General features: G+C 43.6%; 3 protein-coding genes across 5 annotated transcripts in view; 2 read left to right on the forward strand and 1 right to left on the reverse strand.

The window, feature by feature from the left end:
• Nucleotides 1-1077: 1077 nt before the first annotated feature.
• On the forward strand, nucleotides 1078-6626 carry irx7 (iroquois homeobox 7). The gene is made up of 2 exons (XM_035646170.2): nucleotides 1078-5282; nucleotides 5556-6626. Exons 1-2 carry the CDS (start codon nucleotides 5067-5069, stop codon nucleotides 6333-6335), a joined length of 996 nt encoding a protein of 331 aa, XP_035502063.1. The 5' UTR covers nucleotides 1078-5066; the 3' UTR covers nucleotides 6336-6626.
• Nucleotides 6627-7532: 906 nt separating this feature from the next.
• Nucleotides 7533-12905, reverse strand: cd40 (CD40 molecule, TNF receptor superfamily member 5). The gene is made up of 9 exons (XM_047331334.1): nucleotides 12752-12905; nucleotides 12099-12180; nucleotides 10990-11112; nucleotides 10730-10876; nucleotides 10552-10645; nucleotides 9489-9547; nucleotides 8912-9007; nucleotides 8762-8784; nucleotides 7533-8292 (listed from the first exon to the last, which is right to left on the reverse strand). The coding sequence occupies exons 1-9, from the start codon at nucleotides 12806-12808 to the stop codon at nucleotides 7999-8001; spliced, it is 975 nt and encodes a 324-aa protein (XP_047187290.1). The 5' UTR covers nucleotides 12809-12905; the 3' UTR covers nucleotides 7533-7998.
• A 2513-nt stretch (nucleotides 12906-15418) lies between these two features.
• LOC118317353 (formin-like protein 13) overlaps nucleotides 15419-18746 on the forward strand; it is a 32780-nt gene continuing 29452 nt past the window's right edge. For 2 of the 3 annotated variants that reach the window (XM_035645973.2, XM_035645972.2), the window contains exons 1-5: nucleotides 15420-15663; nucleotides 16361-16480; nucleotides 16935-17009; nucleotides 17752-17925; nucleotides 18099-18256. In XM_035645973.2, the coding sequence (XP_035501866.1) occupies nucleotides 15589-15663; nucleotides 16361-16480; nucleotides 16935-17009; nucleotides 17752-17925; nucleotides 18099-18256 (602 nt within the window). In that variant the 5' untranslated portion in view covers nucleotides 15420-15588. Of the gene's footprint in view, nucleotides 15664-16360; nucleotides 16481-16934; nucleotides 17010-17751; nucleotides 17926-18098; nucleotides 18257-18746 lie in introns of all 3 variants that reach the window. The other variant, XM_035645974.2, reaches the window with a different exon arrangement.

The following is an 18746-nucleotide window of genomic DNA, read 5'->3' on the forward strand; positions in this document are numbered from 1 at the left end:
ATTGCAGTTCTGCGTGGGGACCATTAAATACCGTTTGTCAACAGACAATGTAGCCCCCTTCATAAATTTCTTTATTTGCCCTTTTTTAGTTTTATTTAAATACCACAAACAATATTTAAAATGAACAATTTCCATCTTTATCATCATGTACTTTAAAGTTCTTGAAACCAATTGAATTCTTTCCTCTCTCGCAGCACCACGAGTCTCTGTCAGCTTGCTACAGAAGACTATGAGGGCCAGGCATAAGGGTGGGAAAAAATGAGGGGGAATTTTTTATTAATCTGTTTAACATTTCCAGAATAAAATCGAAATGTCGAGAAGGAAGTCGAAATAGCCCTAAGCGTTCCGCGTTGTGGAACCAGCTCAGCTGTCACACATCCACGTTAACTGACGTTAGCGAAGCTACGCTAGCTTCGCTGACTGCGCGCCTCTCAAAGTTCATCGACGCTTGCTTGCAGTTGAACGTTTATCGTGTCAGGACGCACGTCGACGTTCACGTGCAAACACCCGTTGTCACTGCAGCGTTTCTCCCAGATTCAGCCTGTCAATAATAATAATATCGCAACTTTACAACTTGGTTAGCAGCTAGCGTCAGCTTGGCATACTGACTAACATCAACATCCGGTTGGTTGGTGCTGCTGAAAAGTGCTTCCGCGTCACAATTTTCAACTTTATTCTCGAAATAGTATTTCAATTTTATTCTCGACAGTTCGAATTTATTCTTGAAGTGTTTCAATTTTATTCTCGACATTTCAACTTTATTCTCGACAGTTCGACTTTATTCTTGAAGTATTTCAATTTTATTCTCGACATTTCAACTTTATTCTCGAAGTATTTCAATTTTATTCTCGACAGTTCGACTGTATTCTTGAAGTATTTCAACTTTATTCTCGAAATATTTCAATTTTATTCTCGACATTTCGACTTTATTCTCTTATTCTTGAAGTATTTCGACTTTATTCTGGACATTTCAACTTTATTCTCAAAGTATATCGTCCTTATTCTGGACATTTCAATTTTATTCTGGACATTTCAATTTTATTCTGGACATTTCGACTTTATTCTGGACATTTCAACTTTATTCTCGAAATGCAAGTTTTAAAAAAAATCCTCTCCCTCTCATTTCTTTTCTGGGGCCTGGCCCTAATACTCCTCCGTAGCTTTCTCCTCTATGTGGAAAAATAAATAAACTAACAAGCGATAGGTGTGGGAAGATTTTGTGGATTCTCTTCGGGGCTTTTGTTGTCTTCCTCACACCGATCCATGAACTATTCTAATTGCATGTTAAGTCCCTTTGTCGGCTCGCAGGTAGGGGATGACCTGCGATCGAGGTCGCACCTAAACCCATTGTCCCGACCTGTTCGCTCGCCTCCTCACGCTTGTCATGTCATGGGCCTCGCTTTGACTCAGCAGTCCGTTTTAGCGAGTTACACTGTGGGACCTTCGGAGGATTTGTAGATTAAAGGAAGAAGATACAGAGTACAGCCATTCTTCCACGCAGAGGAATGTCTCAAGAGATAAAGATAATTCCATCCTCTTGTCGCTATCTTGTACCTGTTATCTCTCTGGGGGGACAATCATCCTCCATTTGGCCACTTCTCTCTCCTGTAAACGACTGACATCCTCACAGCAAACAGGGCAAACTCGGAGACCTGTCAGAGCAGGACCGACACCTGCATTGTGCCGGAGCTGCCAAAAGAGGAAGAGAATGAAAAGGAGTTCTGCGGCGCGGACCAAAGCTCGCCGCCCTGAGCTGTTTGTGTTGTGAGATGTAGACCACTGATGCCATAAGCCTCCTTCTCTTTGCACTCTAGTCGGCCCATTGTTGCCCTTGTACAAATTTGCTTTAGGCTCTGTGGACCCCACCCAAATGAATTCCTCCTCCCCCCCCCGCCCACCGCCACCTTTACCACTTTTAAAAATCTGTGGCTACCCCCAGAATGTCTCTCCCTTTACATCTCGGCCAACGATTATTCGCTATATCTGCAAGGATTTGACAATATACTGCAGATATGGATTGTCAAGGGACAACACATCGCTATGAGACTCAGGGGAAGGAAACTGGCTAATCAATTAATCATTTGTTCTACGTAAAATGTCAGAAGAGTAAAAAAGTAACATCTTCAAATGTCTTGTTATTGTTTGATCACTAATATGACAAGCAGAAGCAGAAAATCTGAGCCAATCCAGCTCAAAATGAGAAGAATTACTTTCACATTCTTTTCCTTGAACAGAAAAAAAAAAAAAAGACAAACAATTATTTGATCATCCAAATTGTTGCCAATTATTTTCTGTAATCTGCATAATTGACTAATCGTTTGGTCCGTAGCCGGCAGCCTTTCCTCCAGGAACACGACTAATGACTCCGACGCTGCATTTAAAACAAACGACAGAATTCACACCGGTGAAAGAAGAGAAAACACTTTGGAGGTATATATAAGACTGATGCTAATCTAAATTAAAAAGGGAACATAGACAAACACCTCGAGGAGATGAAGGAGATCAATCTCTCCCCCCCCCCCATAACATTTTAATGACGGGGGGAGTTTTTACTTTTTTAACTTCACACTCAAGGTCACGGCCGACAAATTCAAAAGATGGAGGTGGTTTATGTCGTATCAAAGTTCTGCAAGTGAGAGGAGAACTTTTCATCAGCAGTCATGGGAGGAGTGTAAAACTTTTAATACTGCATGGTAAAAATATTCCAATATACCCTTCAAAATATTCCTGACTCTAACCCTACAAGTAACAGTCCTGCATTCGAGTTCGAACCGAGGTACCAGCAGCATAAAGTAACTAAAGTCGTCAGTGGATGATCATAACTAACATAGGAATGTGTGCCTATAGAATCTATAACTATTACACAATGATCACGGCTTGTATCTCTCCAGTAAAGCACGTACCATAAAATAGTACTTAGGTGAATGTACTTTTGTGATATTCCACCACGTTCCATACGTTTCTTCTTATCAGTAAATAACGAACTAGTGTTTAATTGTAGAAATAGTTTGAATCTGCACAACTTTTATGTGTTTATCCAGAGAGACCAAATTCATTTTTATTAACTTATGACATTCCCAGATCTAGCTATTGATTTTTTTTATGTCTTTGTGTCTCATCCACTGTTCTTCAGCTTACACACAGATGCATTAAAGTACATTAACTCAACTTGTGAGTGTGTGAGTGTGTGACCACTCAAAAACAGAACTGAACATTATAACTTTCATGAAGGTAGACTTTTTTTGAGCTGAGCACAAATTTTACTATGGCAAGACTTTACACTCCATAAATGTCTTTATTATTTCCATGGTCATTATATTTGCATGCTTTCAAATTATTATGAAAATTACGCATAAACATCTTAACTACTCATCCAAAGCAAACTAAGCAACATCTCAAAGTATTGAAGCCGCGTGAAAGTAGACAAAAACAGTGAGTTATGCAGCATTTTTAAACGTGGAGTTGGGTTTGGCACAAAATTCAACCAGAGAAGGAAAAAATTAATCAAAACTGATGGATTGTCGTTTACAAATGAGAAGATGAACATCATTGTTGTATTTTAAGAACTGCATGTTTTGACACTATACTCATTAATAACCCCCCCGCACCCACACACCCACACCATTATCTCTGAAGAAAAAACTCCTCGGCTATCACCACCTACACAAAACAACACAACACTGCCCCCTCCCCCCCTCTCTTCATGCTGAGGATATAATAATCAAAATGATGCCTGAGAACAGAGGGCGAGCTCCTTTGAACACAAACACCACTGAGCTTAACTGTGGCTCTTTTGAAGGACATGAAGGAGGGGGGGGGACAGTGGAATAAGAAGTGTAATCTTCCCCTCTTATCTTCAACCCCCCCCCCGCCCCCACACACACCCACACACACAAACATACACACTCGCACACACACACACACACACACACACACACATTAGCATCTGTTATCTCACAATTATCATATACATTAGTCAACACCTGTTTCACTTAACCTCGTTTAATTAGGGCCATTGAAACGTCGCCCCTCACTCAAAACAGAGCCATCCGACATGTAAAAAGGCCAGTTTGTTATGGTGCGTTCAATAAATTAGCAAATGAAAAAAAAGATACAACAACTCTTACATGCTTTATACATTTCATTAAATATGTAATGAAATGAGTAATGGGAATGGCGCAATGGTCACTTTTACGCGTGCGTAAAAACCGAGCGTGTCATTTGTTTATTAGCGTCATTTAACGCCCTTTCACGTTGTTAATTCAATTCACCACGGTGCAGATGTTGTAGTCGGTGATGAGGTATCACAAGCGACAGCAGAGACTGGCGGGATGTTGTTAACTGAATTCAGGTCCTTTTTTCTAATCTCTCCGCTTAATTAGTGCCAGACATGAGAAGTGTTTTGAAAAAAAGTCACACCAAACTGGTTTCAGAGTCTTTGTAAGTGAAACCAAATCAAATTGCAAACTGTAAAAAACAACAACAACATATAAACGATGCCTGGTATTGTTATCTAACATTTTGCAAAGTTTCAATTTGCAGTTGATGGGCCTTTAAATGCAAAATACACTTGTATATTGTGCTTTCATGATAATAATTAAAACCCAAAGAGTACGTTTTTTCTATGACAAAAAAATATGACAGTGTTTTTGTTGCGCGGAGCTGAAGGTCGAGTCTGTGACTCGTTATTCAACTCCGCGGGAGAAAGGGCTGCGTTTGCATTGCAAACTTCAGCTTCTCACCAGAAATCCACTGTGTTGCGATAAGTCGCACATATTTAGCCTCTCCGCGAAGAAAAAGCGCTAAAAGGAACAGCGGAGGGGCTTCTTTGATGGGATTTGTTGCCAGTGAAAGCTGTGGGTCTTTTGAACGTAGCTGTCAGTCAATACCAGAGGGACATCCCCCCCCTCCCCTCTCTCTTTCTCTCTCTCTCTCTCTCTCTCCCCCTCCTCCCCCTGCACACACACACACACACACACGCTGGCAGCTGCGTGTATATAAATAGATCCGGGAGGAGGCTTGGGGTTGCCACTCACTCAAACCTGAATAGCCGGGACGCAGGAAAGATGCCCGCATCGCAAACTGGATTTGGCAACTTCTTCCTGGAGCGGAGCATCAGCATGCCGACTGGATATCAGCTGCCGGTGCTGGGTGTGCAGCAGCAGCAGCAGCAGCAGGCTCAGCAGCTGGCCGCGATGGCGGCCGGGGTTCCCATAGCGTACTCCGGACTACAGGGATACAACTTCATCCCGTATCCGCACCACAGGCACATTGCGCACATGGTGAGTGGATGAATCGCTGCGATGACAATCTGACATTCTCGTCCCTCAACTCATGTGGTCACCATCATCAGCTGAACAACTATTTCAGAGAAGGCATCAGCCTCTGAAATGTTTTCACTCTCACATATCGAGTTGCATGTCATGTTAGTAAAGTCTACACACTTTCTCTGAAACCATGAATGTATGTTCAGTTGGATTTGCTCCGTGCGTAATTACGCACAAGTTAAAATCCGCAGGCTTTGCTCTTACATTTCTTTTCCTTGTCTTTTCCAGACCAACGGTTTCGACTTGAAGGCCGCCTCTCCCTACCACCACGCGCTCCTGGCTCGCGGGGGGCCCTTCTACCCGCCCTACCGTCCGGGAGCGACCGAGGACCCCGGCAGGGTCACCAAGGTGGCCACGCGTGAGAGCACCGGGGCGCTCAAGGCCTGGCTGAACGAGCACCTGAAGAACCCGTACCCCACCAAGGGCGAGAAAATCATGCTCGCCATCATCACCAAAATGAGCCTCACGCAGGTCTCCACTTGGTTCGCCAACGCACGGCGACGCCTGAAGAAGGAGAACCGGGTCAGCTGGGCGTCCAAGGGGAAATCAGACGAGGAGGAGGAGGAGGACGAGGAGCAGGAGGAGGAGGACGAGAGCGACGACGACAGTCCGCTGCAGAAATGTCCGGTGGATCATGAGCGGGACGAGGCCGAGCCTCAAACCGACCGCGCGGACACCGACGAGCACGTCCAGGGCGCGTTGGAAAGCTCCGCACCTGTGGACGCGCGTCTGGAGACGCCGCAGCGGGAACAGGACAGCGAGCGCGCACTTGTTAAGAAAGTTGAAAAGAGCGACTCTGATCACACGCCGTCCGGCTTGGAGAGTAAAGAGATCATCTCCAGCCAGAAACCCAAAATCTGGTCTTTGGCGGAAACCGCCACCTCGGACACTCACGTGAGGAAACCCCTGGACAGTATTTACCACCCGGCGGGGAAACTGTGGGCCGACTGGGCCTCACGAACCGGACTGTTCGTGCCCTCGTGTTACATCACCCATGAGATCGTCTGAACGGGGCATTTGGACAGAAACTAATACAGACATTCTTTTCCCCTCATCTAATGCACTTTAATCTTCCAGACCTCAGGGACTTTTCCTGAAGTTTGCAATGAAATGAATACAAAAATCTGTTTTGAGACCAAAGACAAACACGCTGTGTTATACTGTAAATAAATGTAGATGTATCCCCCCCCCCTCTCTCCCTCTCTCTCTTCACCAGCGACCTGTAAATTATGTTCCCTTTTGTCTAATCATGAAGAAAATATTTTTGCGTAAAATAAAGTCCTGCAGCATCTGCTGATAAACCTGACGTGTTTTACTGTTTGTGCGATGATGAATTCATAGGGAATAGATGTACTTGGCAAACTTGAGCTCAGCCTTATTCCCATTTGACCATAAAGTAATATTCAAAAAAACAAATTGACCTTACTTTGCACAACAAACTTGCCAAGTCTGTTAAAACTTCCCAAACAGGTTTTCAATTCTCAAGACCTCAAATTAGAATTATTATTATTTTTTTTTTAAAGAATTCTCGAGTAAGTTCCAACTTGTTATTATTTTCCTTTTAGTCATTTCCACCCATGTAGGCCACAGACTTGTTAAGGTGTTAGAATGTGTTTAGCTGTGACCAAAGGGGATTCTCTAATTCTCCATCAAACACTCAGGGGTTGTTCCCCCCCCCCCCCCATGCATGTAAATTCAAAGGGCTGCACCTCCATTAATCCGGGGATAATGGGGAAAAGCTCCTGGCACAGAAGCAGGGCCCGCAGCGCATTTGTCCTCTCGTGGCATCATCATCATCATCACCACCAACTTCTTCATGCAAATCCCTACAAACAAGATGATGATGATGATGATGATGATGAAGAAGCTTCTTTTCTCTCAATGCGAAACAGGCTGCAAAAGAATATGGAGTCTTGAAACTTTGAGGACGACTCGCGAGGCTGCGTCTCCACTTTCCACAGTACAACGTCGTACAGCGACGTAAAGTGAACGCGTGGCGCCCCCTGGAGGACATATAGAGTAACTACAGGACATTTTGTTCCAGTCGTCCAGGATGTCAGACTTCAGGGAGAAGTGAATTAAGAGGGGTGAGTATTTCCATTCATTGACTTACCATTTCGCCCTTTCGACATCCTAAAAATCTGCTCAGGACGAAGAGAGGGGGACGCTCGTACAAACTCCAGAACTCGCCCAAGAATCCACACATTTTTAAGTTCTCCCCGGTATTTAAGTGGTTTAATGATATTTGTCAGTACGATTTCCGGTAACAGAGTTTAAATGTGAAAAACATGTTCATCAAGACGCACCTTCAGCTCAATAACAGGAGTTTGTACCATGTCCCAATATGAACAGAAATATTATGTACAGAACGGACACAAGAGTTGTTGACGACATCAAAACACAACATGAGCCCACAAATTACAAAATGCCAACCAACGTCCAAACTAAAACATTCAAGTCATAGAGTATGACACAATCTAACATAATTACACGATAAGACATTGCGGCACAATTTTCATTTTAATGTTAACACTAAGGGAAATATATATATATATATATATATATATATATATATACACACACACACGTTTACGTTAGGAGAATTAGGTGCAAGTGAAATACGAGACACAACGGTAACATTTACATTTACATATTTCATCGACGAGGACTTTCAGTCTGTGTACGTGTGCGTTTGCGACTCCTGCTGGGGCTGGATTTCTGTTTTGCCCCGCTCTTGTGTCACAAACTTTCCGTTTTCAGTGAGAGCGACCACGTCCGCCGACATGTCGTCCCTCAGGTCGTCCTCGTTTTCCTCTGGCGTCCTCATTCTGTCCTCGTCGTCCTGAATGGACTGCAGCTCAGGACACATGGGCACTTTTTCCGTCTGGTCGACGGGGGTGAACGACAGCAGGCTGGGTTCTTTCGGCAGCTCCCATCGGTCTCCGTGGCACAAGTCGACACAGCCCTATGGGAGCAAACCGGTGTCAGCATATTGAAATGTAGAATGTCACAGTTGGAGCTGTGGCGATGGAAGAAAGGCGAGAATCCGTTTTATGAATACAAGGCCACAGTTTCTCTGGAAAAGAAGTGGAATGAATAAAATGGACAGTATGTATGTTAACGAGTGAGTTTTAGAGGATTGAGTAACTGTACAGCTACAGGCTGTAGCTTCATGATTATTAATAGATATCAAATTGGTATCAATCTTCATATCTAACTCTTTGCAATAAGGCAAAGAAGCGTATTTCCAAAAGTTATGAACTAAGACGCTAAAGTGGGTGTGTAACAAAGGATTTCTAGCATAATCCTTCTGAGTAAATTGTCTTTTTTGTGTCGATATGAATATCAATCGCAATACTTTGTTTACGGGGCACTTCTCTATTACTCATATATTAGCAGGGGTCAACAAAGTGAGAGGGAAACGTCACATTTACCTTTGCTCTTCTTTTTGCATCTCCTGGTTTAGCCAACACAACAGGGACAAAAAAAACAAAAAACAGAGAACACAAGAACATTAGGGTGGATCCCTGAATTAAGAATTCATTGGAAATGATATAAAAGATTGCATTCCCAGCACAGCGCACCTCTGAACAGACAAAACACCACACCGAGTGCACCGACTAAACAGGCTGCGACGGCAAACACTGCGATCAGAGCTACATGCTGACGGGACGTTTCCTCTGCAAGAACAGAAAAAGAGAAAAAAACAATCACACACACATTTGATCTGTCCAGCTCATCATTTCCAATCACAATCATTTGAGCAGAATAGATCCATTTGTTTGGAATCATTTTCAATAAGAACGTGGGCATTTATCTAGAAGAATATAGAGCTCAAAAATGAATGCTCTGCATAACTCCTTTGCATTGCAGCAGACGAAGCACCCAGTCGGGCGCGGAGGAAAGCGGAAGAGGATTTCCTGTCCGCACTTGCTTTTTTAATTCAAAAAAAGTGATATAGTGAAATTGTGTGCAGGTGAAAGCTGTCAATCCCACACTCAGAAAGCCACAGACCAACATAGGTTCACGCAGTGCCCTGTCTCCTCCCTTGATAGTTTCGTTTTGAGCAATGCAACGCCTCGGTCTAACCACAGCTGCAGGCGGCATCAGAGACACAAGTGACAAACATTCACACGTTCGCCTTCCCCACACAGAACTCACCGCAAACGCTGTCAGACACGTCTGTGCCCCTCTCTCGGACGTGGTATCCACTCTGGCATCTGCGGGAGAGAAAAAACCCAGCAAAAAAATTCCGCGTCAAAGGAGAGAACCTGGTTTGTGGACGAAGGACGACGCACTGCAGTGGTCGACCGTCCTTTGTGATTGCATGGCGGCAGAAGACCTACACCTTCTAAATCGTTCTCACCTCATTTGGTTTGTCACAACATCTTCTGTGTACAATGAGAAGATCGCTACTTGTCCGACAGTTGCTTAATCACATTGCCAAAAAGGTTTGCAGTCAATTTGCTGTGACATATTCTTTACAAACATGTGAATGTATCGGGTCCCGTCCAAGACACGGCCTTGAGGTGTCAGTGTGATTCGACGTCATGTTATTACTCACGCGAAAAAAAACCTGATGTGAACTGGACGTGCTGCTAAAGTGACTATTGAACGACTCAGGAGCAGAGATAGTGGCACACACGAGAAAAAATGTAATCAATACCATGGCCCCAGTTTAAACATACTGTTCACACAGAGCGTTCATCACCGCACCACAGGAAAGATACACATGGTATTATTACTTAGCAAATCACTCGTCTAACGTTTGGTAAAACCACAAAAGAGCGTTTGCCACCTTTTGAAACCACATTTAAATCGGCCCGCTCCAGATTTGTATCTGGATCCGCACCAAAGTCCCCTCAAAATATCTCCATACATCTAGATCCATGCATTATTCCTCATGCATTATTGGTGAAAATGTCCACCAAAAAAAAAAAAAAAAAAAAGACTATGTCATAATGATATTCCTGGATCCGCCCCTTTGTCCAGATCCAGCAGCAAATATCATGAACCTCCTTGGCCCATGTCCTGTAATTTGGAAGTCTGTTGGGTAATTCTCGCGTAATCCAACCAACCGACTGGAATGAATAGTAGTGAATTATATAAACAAGTCCAACCCCGAAAGAAAAAAGGTAAACCAAGACTTTTTGGGGTGTGTTTTTTGCAGTGCATCTGTCTCGTTTCTCGTACATGTATAATGTATCGCGGCGCCTGTACTTACTCCGTCCATTTCTCACAGACACTGTCCCACGTGTTGCTGATGGAAAATGAGCCTTCGGGGCATTCCTGGCACACCGTGTCATGGGTCTGGTTCCCTGAAAATAATAAAAATAATCATCACAATGCAAAAACACACCTGAGCATTCCCCCATATATCTAGTGTGAAATTCATGTTTTACCTATGGACCTAGTCCCATGTCCTGCTTTGCAGGTTGTGTGCGGCACACAGGTCATGCAAGCTTCACTGGAGCAGTGGAAACCCAGCCGGCACAGGCAGGTGCTTCGTTTCTTCTTGCTCTGTTGTGCAGACGCCTGGAAGTTTTTAACTGAAAGAAAAAAAAATCAAACAAACGCCGTGAGTTGCGCTACACTGGACTCGAGTGTCTCAGTATTCTGCATGTACTGGAGCGGGTTTGTAGGATTGGTCACGGGGTCTCACGTGGGTTGCAGTACGGCTGACGTTGACATCTGGGCTCGGTGTTGTATTTATCCTGATATTCATCCTCCCCACATTCTTCGCACTGAGGATCCGTACAAGTGCTCGTGCTTGACATGCTGGTGCCTGAAAAACACAGTGATGCTTAATACTTAAAAAAAAAAAAAAGCAGTACTGTGCGTATTCTCTGTCTAAATAGTATGTCAAGGTCAAACATCTAAACGGGGACCACGGAAACATCCAACCAGAAGTCCAAAACCCTAAGCTATTCATTTCTTAATGATATTTGAGAAGCTGTTTTTGGATTTTAATTGACAAATTCTACTTAAAAGTCTTTCAAATTAACTGACAAATGGTTTCAGCGCTTCCAGGCTGGGGCCTAAATTTACTAGAAGAGACACCAGAGTGGTGCCGGTCCTTCTCCTGTTCCTCTGGACCTCTGGGTGGACTGAAAGTGAAAGGGAATCCAAGGACGGAAGACGCGGAAGCCAACTGAAAGCAAAAGGAAACGTTTTTTGGGAAGGAACGAGGATGCTGATTGCGAGTCGTGACACGTGCCGCCTCTTGCCATCTTTGTCTTCCATTCCAATTTACAGCTGATGCCCATTTTCAAACACAAATTTCAAACGCAAAGTTGCAAGCGGCTCCCAGTCGTTCACTGGTTCCCTCTCGGGTTCTCATTTTCGTCAGCTGCCTTCAGACGCGCACCGAGGTCCGCGAACGCATTTCCCGGAACGTTTCCGGAGAACGCAAATGTAGCTCCAGGATTTTTTCCTGCCAGCTCCCTGGTCAGATTTTCCGGGTAAATGACAGTCCCCGGTGAGAATGAGGCAGGGACAATCCACAGGAGGGTCGCGACGGGGCCAGTGGGCGCTCTGAATGGTACAGAAAATATTCCCCATGTCGTGAACTGACTTGGACAATCTCCCGCTCCGTTCTTCATTATGCGAACGGCAAAGTCCGGAAAATGTGTCCAGAGTCAACCATCCGGACAATTTTTTCCGGAGTTCGTGGCTGAAAGCAGCTTCCCGGGAGACGTGATTTGTGCCACCAAGTGTCCCTGGTGCGTGTCAGTGGGAGTGAATGAACAGAGGTGGGGGCTCTGTGTGTACCTGGAAAACACATTCTGCAGCACTGGCCGGCCTTCTCGTACTGAGTCAGCGGGTCACACCGGGACTGGGCCGCGGCCACCACCTGCAAAACAAGAGGCGCGAAACTGCCGGTAAGTGAAATGCGGCCGAGCCTGGTGTGTCCTCTCTCTGGAGAGGACGGGGGTTTCTGAGCGACCTCTGCCAGTTTGGCTCACTTCCTCAGAGCAGACTGACTGACTGGAGTGGAAAGTACCAAACATTTGAACAACTCTGAGCCGTGGAGCTCAGACAGACAGACAGGCACTTACACCTCTGCCTGTCTGTCTGTCTCTGACATTATCTGCCTATTAAAGACTTGTATTACTTATCAGCCTAAGTCACTTGTTGTTGTTTGGTTTCACCACAAGTGGGAAAACGAAAGTGAAAGTGCTGCTGAGAGTCGTGCGTAAAAGGCGCAGCCATGACCGTGCAATAACATGCCTTTATTATTTACCACTTGTTCCTTCACCATCTGATCAAACTACACACCTGAGCGGAATAACACGAATAAAATCACCTCAAATATACAGTAGACACCAAAAGAACATAGCAGCGGTACAGTTATCACAGATTTAAATAAATATGCATTCTACAACGGAATATATAATATGCAATACATCCATCACTTCGCTCACCATGAGCTCGTCGCACACCGCCACCATCACCGTCACCATCGTCACCAGAAGACGCATCTTGGAGGAGAATCGCAGCACTTCGTCTCTCCCCTCGTCCAGACAGTGTCTCTCTCTCTCTCTCTCTCTCTCTCTCTCTCGGTGCCTTCGATTCCTCCTCCTTTAACTGCCCGAGGGGCGGAGTCAGGCGGAGCTGTGGGTTTTCCCCACGTGACTTCTTCTTCTTTTCTTTGTCATTTGCACTCTTTGACCGTTTACTGTAAACTTCGGGTCTCAACCGAAATACCCGGATGTTCGACAATATCAACACACAACTGTCCTTCCTATCACACATTTTCAATTTATTCCATTCATTTAGTTTCCTGCATATTTCACGTACTGTACGGTACTTCCTTTCTATCACACATTTTTCAATTTATTCAATTTATTTGGTTTCCTGTATATTTCACATACTGTACTGTATTTCCTTTCTGTCACACATTTTCAATTTATTCCATTCATTTAGTTTCCTGTATATTTCACGTACTGTGCAGTATTTCCTTTCTATTGCACATTTTTCAATTTCTTTAGCTTTTCTACACCGTGTGGTATTGCCTTACTCTTACTTTTGCACTGTTTAGAATTTATTTATTGTTTATAAGATAAGATAAGATATTCCCTTATTTGTCCCATAATGGGGGAAATTTGGGCATTACAGCAGCAAAGTGGACAGAATAATATAGAGAGAAATCTATAAAAAGCACTAGGTATGTACAAAATATAAAATGTTATTATGTTTTTAATTTATCGTTACTGATGCAGGAATGTTTACGCAACCGTTTACTGTTGCTGCGGGAAGTACAGGTTCATTTTGAGGGTTTTACAGACTGATCTATCACAACGTCTTGTGTTTAATAAACCCATTTGTCTATTTCTGATGTAAAAATCTTAAAATACAATAATCTCCATTCGCAAGCTGTGGAGTTGAAGGCAAATTTTTAAGGAGAAGTACGTATAAAATATACTTAAGTACAGTACTTGAGTAAACGTATGCTGGGCTTAAATGATTTTGATCTTCTTTTGTTTTGAAATAGATATTCATCTTTTATTAGGCTACTGTACATCAATTTGAACTGACTCAAACAACACATGGGTTGTATGTTATGTCTTTACATTTTTACAGAATGAAGAAATGATATAGAGTGAGTAACTATTATCCACAAGCTGATTCAGTTCCGTAAGGAATCTTGTGATAGGATGAGGATTCATTGTTTGTCATTGTTCTCTCATTCTGTGGTAGAGACAGAAACCCAAACAGATTGTCGCGGGATTTCCCCCGAAGAACTTCTCGGGAGGTGTTTTTCACACATGCTCGCGATGCCGGTGAGGAGGCTCCTCCTCTTCACACTGTAAATGTGAAGAGGAGGAGATTTGCTTTGCACATGTACTCATGCAGTTAAGGTGCAGCCAAGCTCTTAAATTTCTCACAACCATTTCCTTGTTAGAATTTCCAATGTATTTCATTTTATGTCATTGTTAACAATGTGTTGTTCCTGTGTCCATATAAAACACGAAGCCATCTCAGTGCACATTATTTAAAAAAAATGAAACTAAACATCACAGATTTTTGTGTAATACTTTTGTTTTTTCCCCTGAATATCTTTTAATAAAATCCCCATGCTACTCAAAGTAAGAATGTCCTTGTTTATAGCCATATCAGATATTATGTATTTTACTGTACCAGTTATATTAAAGTTATTTGATTGCTACTTAAGGTTTGGTAAAAAAAAAAGAAGAAGAGAACTGTTTCAGAGAAAACCCGCATAGTAATCCTTGGTTGTCCTGGCTTTTAAAACAAACAAAAAAAATCAATCTAAAATAAAAATCGCTGTTTGGAGGGTTGCCATCGGGTTATTTTGAATTACTGTACAGTCATAATGGGACCTCGACACTTTTTTTGCACCTTTAAATGTCTTCTTTGCTTCTGTTGTTTTACACTGTTTCAACTTGCCCTATAGGAAATAGGGTTAGGGATTATTTGAACGCAGCATGTTTGGGAAGGAAGAATATGAATATTGAATATTTGAAGAGGAAAATTGTCATCACTTTCTACTTCTCATTTTGGCCTTTGTCTTGAACAACAAATATAAATGTAAAATGCATTTTTCCCTACTCATGTGCTTCTCTGTTCCTTCGAACACAAATCAATTCATTCAATCTATTCTATGTGATAATTAGCTTATAAAGATAAAATGAAGGCGTCAAAACATTTGTATCTGTTACCTTGTTTTTGGGGGGGCAGCTTGAAAAGGGGATCCATCGAGGGGCTGTGTTATATCAGGGGTGAAACCTCTTTTATTTAGAATATGCTGAAAAGTTTTGTTGCAAAACTTTGCAGGTGACACAGACTTTATTTTCCTCAAATGTTTGCATTCAAATTATTTTACCCTATTGTTAAATAGCTGCAGTATATACTGCACTAACTGATTAGATTACAGTAGGACTCGGTGCATTGTGAGGGGGCCATAGGGGCTGGGTCTCGCTCCCCTGGAGAGGTGGGGGTGAGGAGCAGATAAGGCACATTGTCCTGCATGTGGAGACCTGTAAAGTGACTGTGGGTGTGGATGCTCTACCTGGAAGAATGTTACCTGAGCTGGAAGGGGGCGGGATTAGAGAAAGTGACACAAACCACAGCGGATTCTCCTTCTTCCCCTTCAGAGAGTTGGTTGTCTGCCCGAGTCCCGTATGAGCCGAAGCAACAAACACCAACAGCCACCCTTTGAATCTTTTGCCATAATAGAGGAATAGAGCCATTAAGTTGAGCGGTTGCACTGGTCCTGGTGCGACAACGTGAAAAAATCATGATGCCAAATTCAGGATCAAAGAAGAAAGACAATCTGTCCAGAATGGATAGACACAAGGAGGACCTGCCAAAGGTAGGAGTTCAGTTAACGTGCATATTCACGATCATTAAGCAAAACGGTCATTTTGCCATGTTTAAGAAAGCGTGAAATCAATGCTTCTGCAGATGATTCAACTGTCTTCTCAGTTCCAGAGAAAAAACGGCCCGCTCACCCTCAGTTCCGTCAAGTTATTATACGGTTTTCAGAGTCGTCCTAAGCATTTCTTACTTCCTCTATTCAAAATTTGACTTCCCTGGTGTTGGCACTACCCAACTACGGGAGAAGTTGTTCAGAACCATGACAGGCGATGACTGATTTTGGGAAAGGCAGTGTAACTGATGACTGATTTTAGGAAGGCAGTGTGTTCCTGTAAATGGCATGTGCGTAACCGATGCAGACGCTGATTGCGGCACGGTGGTTCCTCTTTACGGCTCCACTGAGCTAAAAACATCAACAACAAAAAAATCTGTTAATAATGCCTTATGCATATCTGTAAGGACATCTCTGCAGCACTTCAATGAAGTAGTCCAGTGCAAAAATACTGTGTGAATGCCAAATAGAAGAGGCAGGAGATCTTTTAAAAAAGGGTTTTGTAGCAGTTATCGTTTGTCCACCAAATGCATTGGTACAATAAGAATTATCTCTGCAATGTACCAATAAAAATACCCAATAACTGGGCTTGTATGCACGGATGCATTCATTTTTGACGACTGGGTTGTTGTGATTGCAGCTGAGCAACGAGATGCAGCTGAGCATCATGAACAAGGTGAAGAACGGAGAGTTGTCCATCGAAGACGCTCTGGACCAGGCCCGGAGGCAGCTGCTCAACCAGCGGAGTCTGGGCCAAGAGGTCAACACATTTTTAGAAACCAAACCTTTCCTTATTCATTTTGTGGGTGGCGGCGATCCCCAAAATTCTCTCCCATGTCTGACGAGTCTGAGCACGGAAACGTGTTTTTCCACGGTACTCTGGGGAGAATCTGGACTCCTCTGAGTCCCACATGGACACATTACTTGCTGCGTGACATTACCTGTTTGTCGAGTGAGGCTGGAGGAAACCGGTCGTCCTCTGCTGCTCAAAAACATTGTTGTGTTAATCGGCCCGCTCAGCCTGCTCGATCGGTTTGTAAAAAAAAACCAAACTCAAATCTGATTCTGGTCAGTTTGATTGGCCAATGCCAGGTGTCGTTCATGAAGGAGCGTAGAAGGCGGCGGAGCGGGAAACAGTCAAGGTGTTTCCCCATTATGTTTGCATGTCTGACATTTTTTCGGGGGGGGGGGGATTTCTTTTCCGTGGACTGCAGGAACAGAAGCCCTCCCAGTGCAACTTCAGTGTTCACAAGCACGGACGTTACAGGTGGCAGAAGCGTGTTCTTCAGGTGAGTCGCACGTAAACGGAACAAATCACAAATCACAAATCACATGCCTCCCAAGCGTTGGACGAATGAAAACTAAGCACTACGTCAAGTGGCTACCAAAATGATTAGTGTGCATCGGGACTGGAGAACAAATGTCTGTAGCAAACATCATAGCAATTCATCTGGAAGTCGTTGAGACGTTTAACTGGAACGAAAGAGGACAACCGTACGAATTTTATAAAGTTCTTACGGCAATGTGTTCAATAGTTTTCAGTCTGGTCGGGGGTGGACTGACCGATCAACGTTGCTCGCTCGCTCGCTCGCTCGCTCTCCGGTAAATTTCATGTTGTGTGTTCCACACTGAGTGGTCAGTTTATTGGGTACACCTAGCTGAAACTATTCCAGCAACAGATCAGAATCGTGAGGGTTAGAATAATCCATTTTTTTGTTGAATTTAGTTTTAGAGGTGTTGATTCAGCTTCAGAGATATTATAAAAATAATAATAAATTTCATTCATAGCGCAGTTTTCATTGCTCGAGGCAATCTCAAAGGGCTACAGAGTAGAGACACGATAGAAGAAATATTAAAAAAATAGGTTTACTTTTACATAGCCTGACCTCAGTGGGCGGACAGCTGAACTGACACCTTATCATCACACATCATATATAATAACGGTCATAAAGGTAGGATTTATGTGAAGATTTAGCTAGGTGTGCCTGGCGACTGACACATCACTCAAACTCTGTCACTGTGACCGTCCAGATTGATTTCAAGACCAAAACGCTGTGCAGCATCGAGAAAGGCATCATCAAGCGGCGACTCCCCTTCTCCATCGTCAAGAGCTGTGACGACGGCGTGGGCTCCAGGTTCTCCATCTCCTTCAAAGAACACCACGATTACGAATTGGAGGCCACGTCGGTGGAGGACAAACACAAGGTGAGTTTCGAAGACTGGGTCCATTTAAACTATGGAAAGAAATCGGTACGTGGACGAGAGGCAAAAAATACTTCGAGAGGAAGTTGTGCGCTGTTTAAGCGCAGACGTGGACTGATGCTTTTCTCTTCATTCCTTCGTGACCCGTTGTTTTCACTTTTTCCTTTTTGGAACAGATGATGCAGCTTGTGAATCAGATCATCTATGGGAACATATACAGTGACAGTGAAGAGGGAAGCGCAGACGCTCATCAGCAGCCCCGGGCATCGCAGAGCCTGCGGGAAGGCGTCCTGCTTCTCCACAGAGGAGGCCTGGCGTCATTCAGATGGGTGAAGTACGGATGTGTCCTCGCCGCAGCGGCACCGCTGCTACACACCGGCTGCACGGCAGGTTTTGTGCAGCTCAGTCGGCGACGAGCAATGGATCTTTGGCGACGCGTTCAAACCCACGTTCTCAGTTACAAATGAATACTTTGAGTCATCTTTTTTTTTTCTTTTTTTAAATCAGGACCGCGCTTTCGCCTTCATACTCAACATGAATTCTAATCAGGGTTTGAGTTTATGTTATGATCAAATAGACACAATTAACTAGTTCTAAATTCTTTCAAATGAATCTATTCATCAGTGAATATAGAGCAGGACCCAGTGGGCGGGTAGCTTAGCTTCACATTTAGACAGCTGTCCAAAGGTATAAAAGCTCACTAATACTCACTAATGAACTAATTCCTTTTTATTCAATACTTATAAAAAACTAAATGTGCGAGGACACAACAGTTCCAAACAAGCGGCAACGCAGCGTGACGCCACCCATTGGTTTTGTGAACT

The sequence above is a fragment of the Scophthalmus maximus genome, chromosome 3 (assembly GCF_022379125.1).
Source record: "Scophthalmus maximus strain ysfricsl-2021 chromosome 3, ASM2237912v1, whole genome shotgun sequence".
Lineage (NCBI taxonomy): Eukaryota > Metazoa > Chordata > Actinopteri > Pleuronectiformes > Scophthalmidae > Scophthalmus > Scophthalmus maximus.

Excerpts from the sequence above, each read along its gene's own strand:
- irx7 (XM_035646170.2), top strand. The coding sequence starts at position 5,067 with ATGCCCGCATCGCAAACTGGATTTGGCAACTTCTTCCTGGAGCGGAGC. Across the intron at positions 5,283-5,555 it reads ACAGGCACATTGCGCACATG|ACCAACGGTTTCGACTTGAA; the intron begins GTGAGTGGATGA and ends TGTCTTTTCCAG.
- cd40 (XM_047331334.1), bottom strand. The coding sequence starts at position 12,808 with ATGCGTCTTCTGGTGACGATGGTGACGGTGATGGTGGCGGTGTGCGAC. Across the intron at positions 10,877-10,989 it reads TCAGCCGTACTGCAACCCAC|TTAAAAACTTCCAGGCGTCT; the intron begins GTGAGACCCCGT and ends TTTTTCTTTCAG. Across the intron at positions 9,008-9,488 it reads CGTGTCTGACAGCGTTTGCG|AGGAAACGTCCCGTCAGCAT; the intron begins GTGAGTTCTGTG and ends CTGTTCTTGCAG.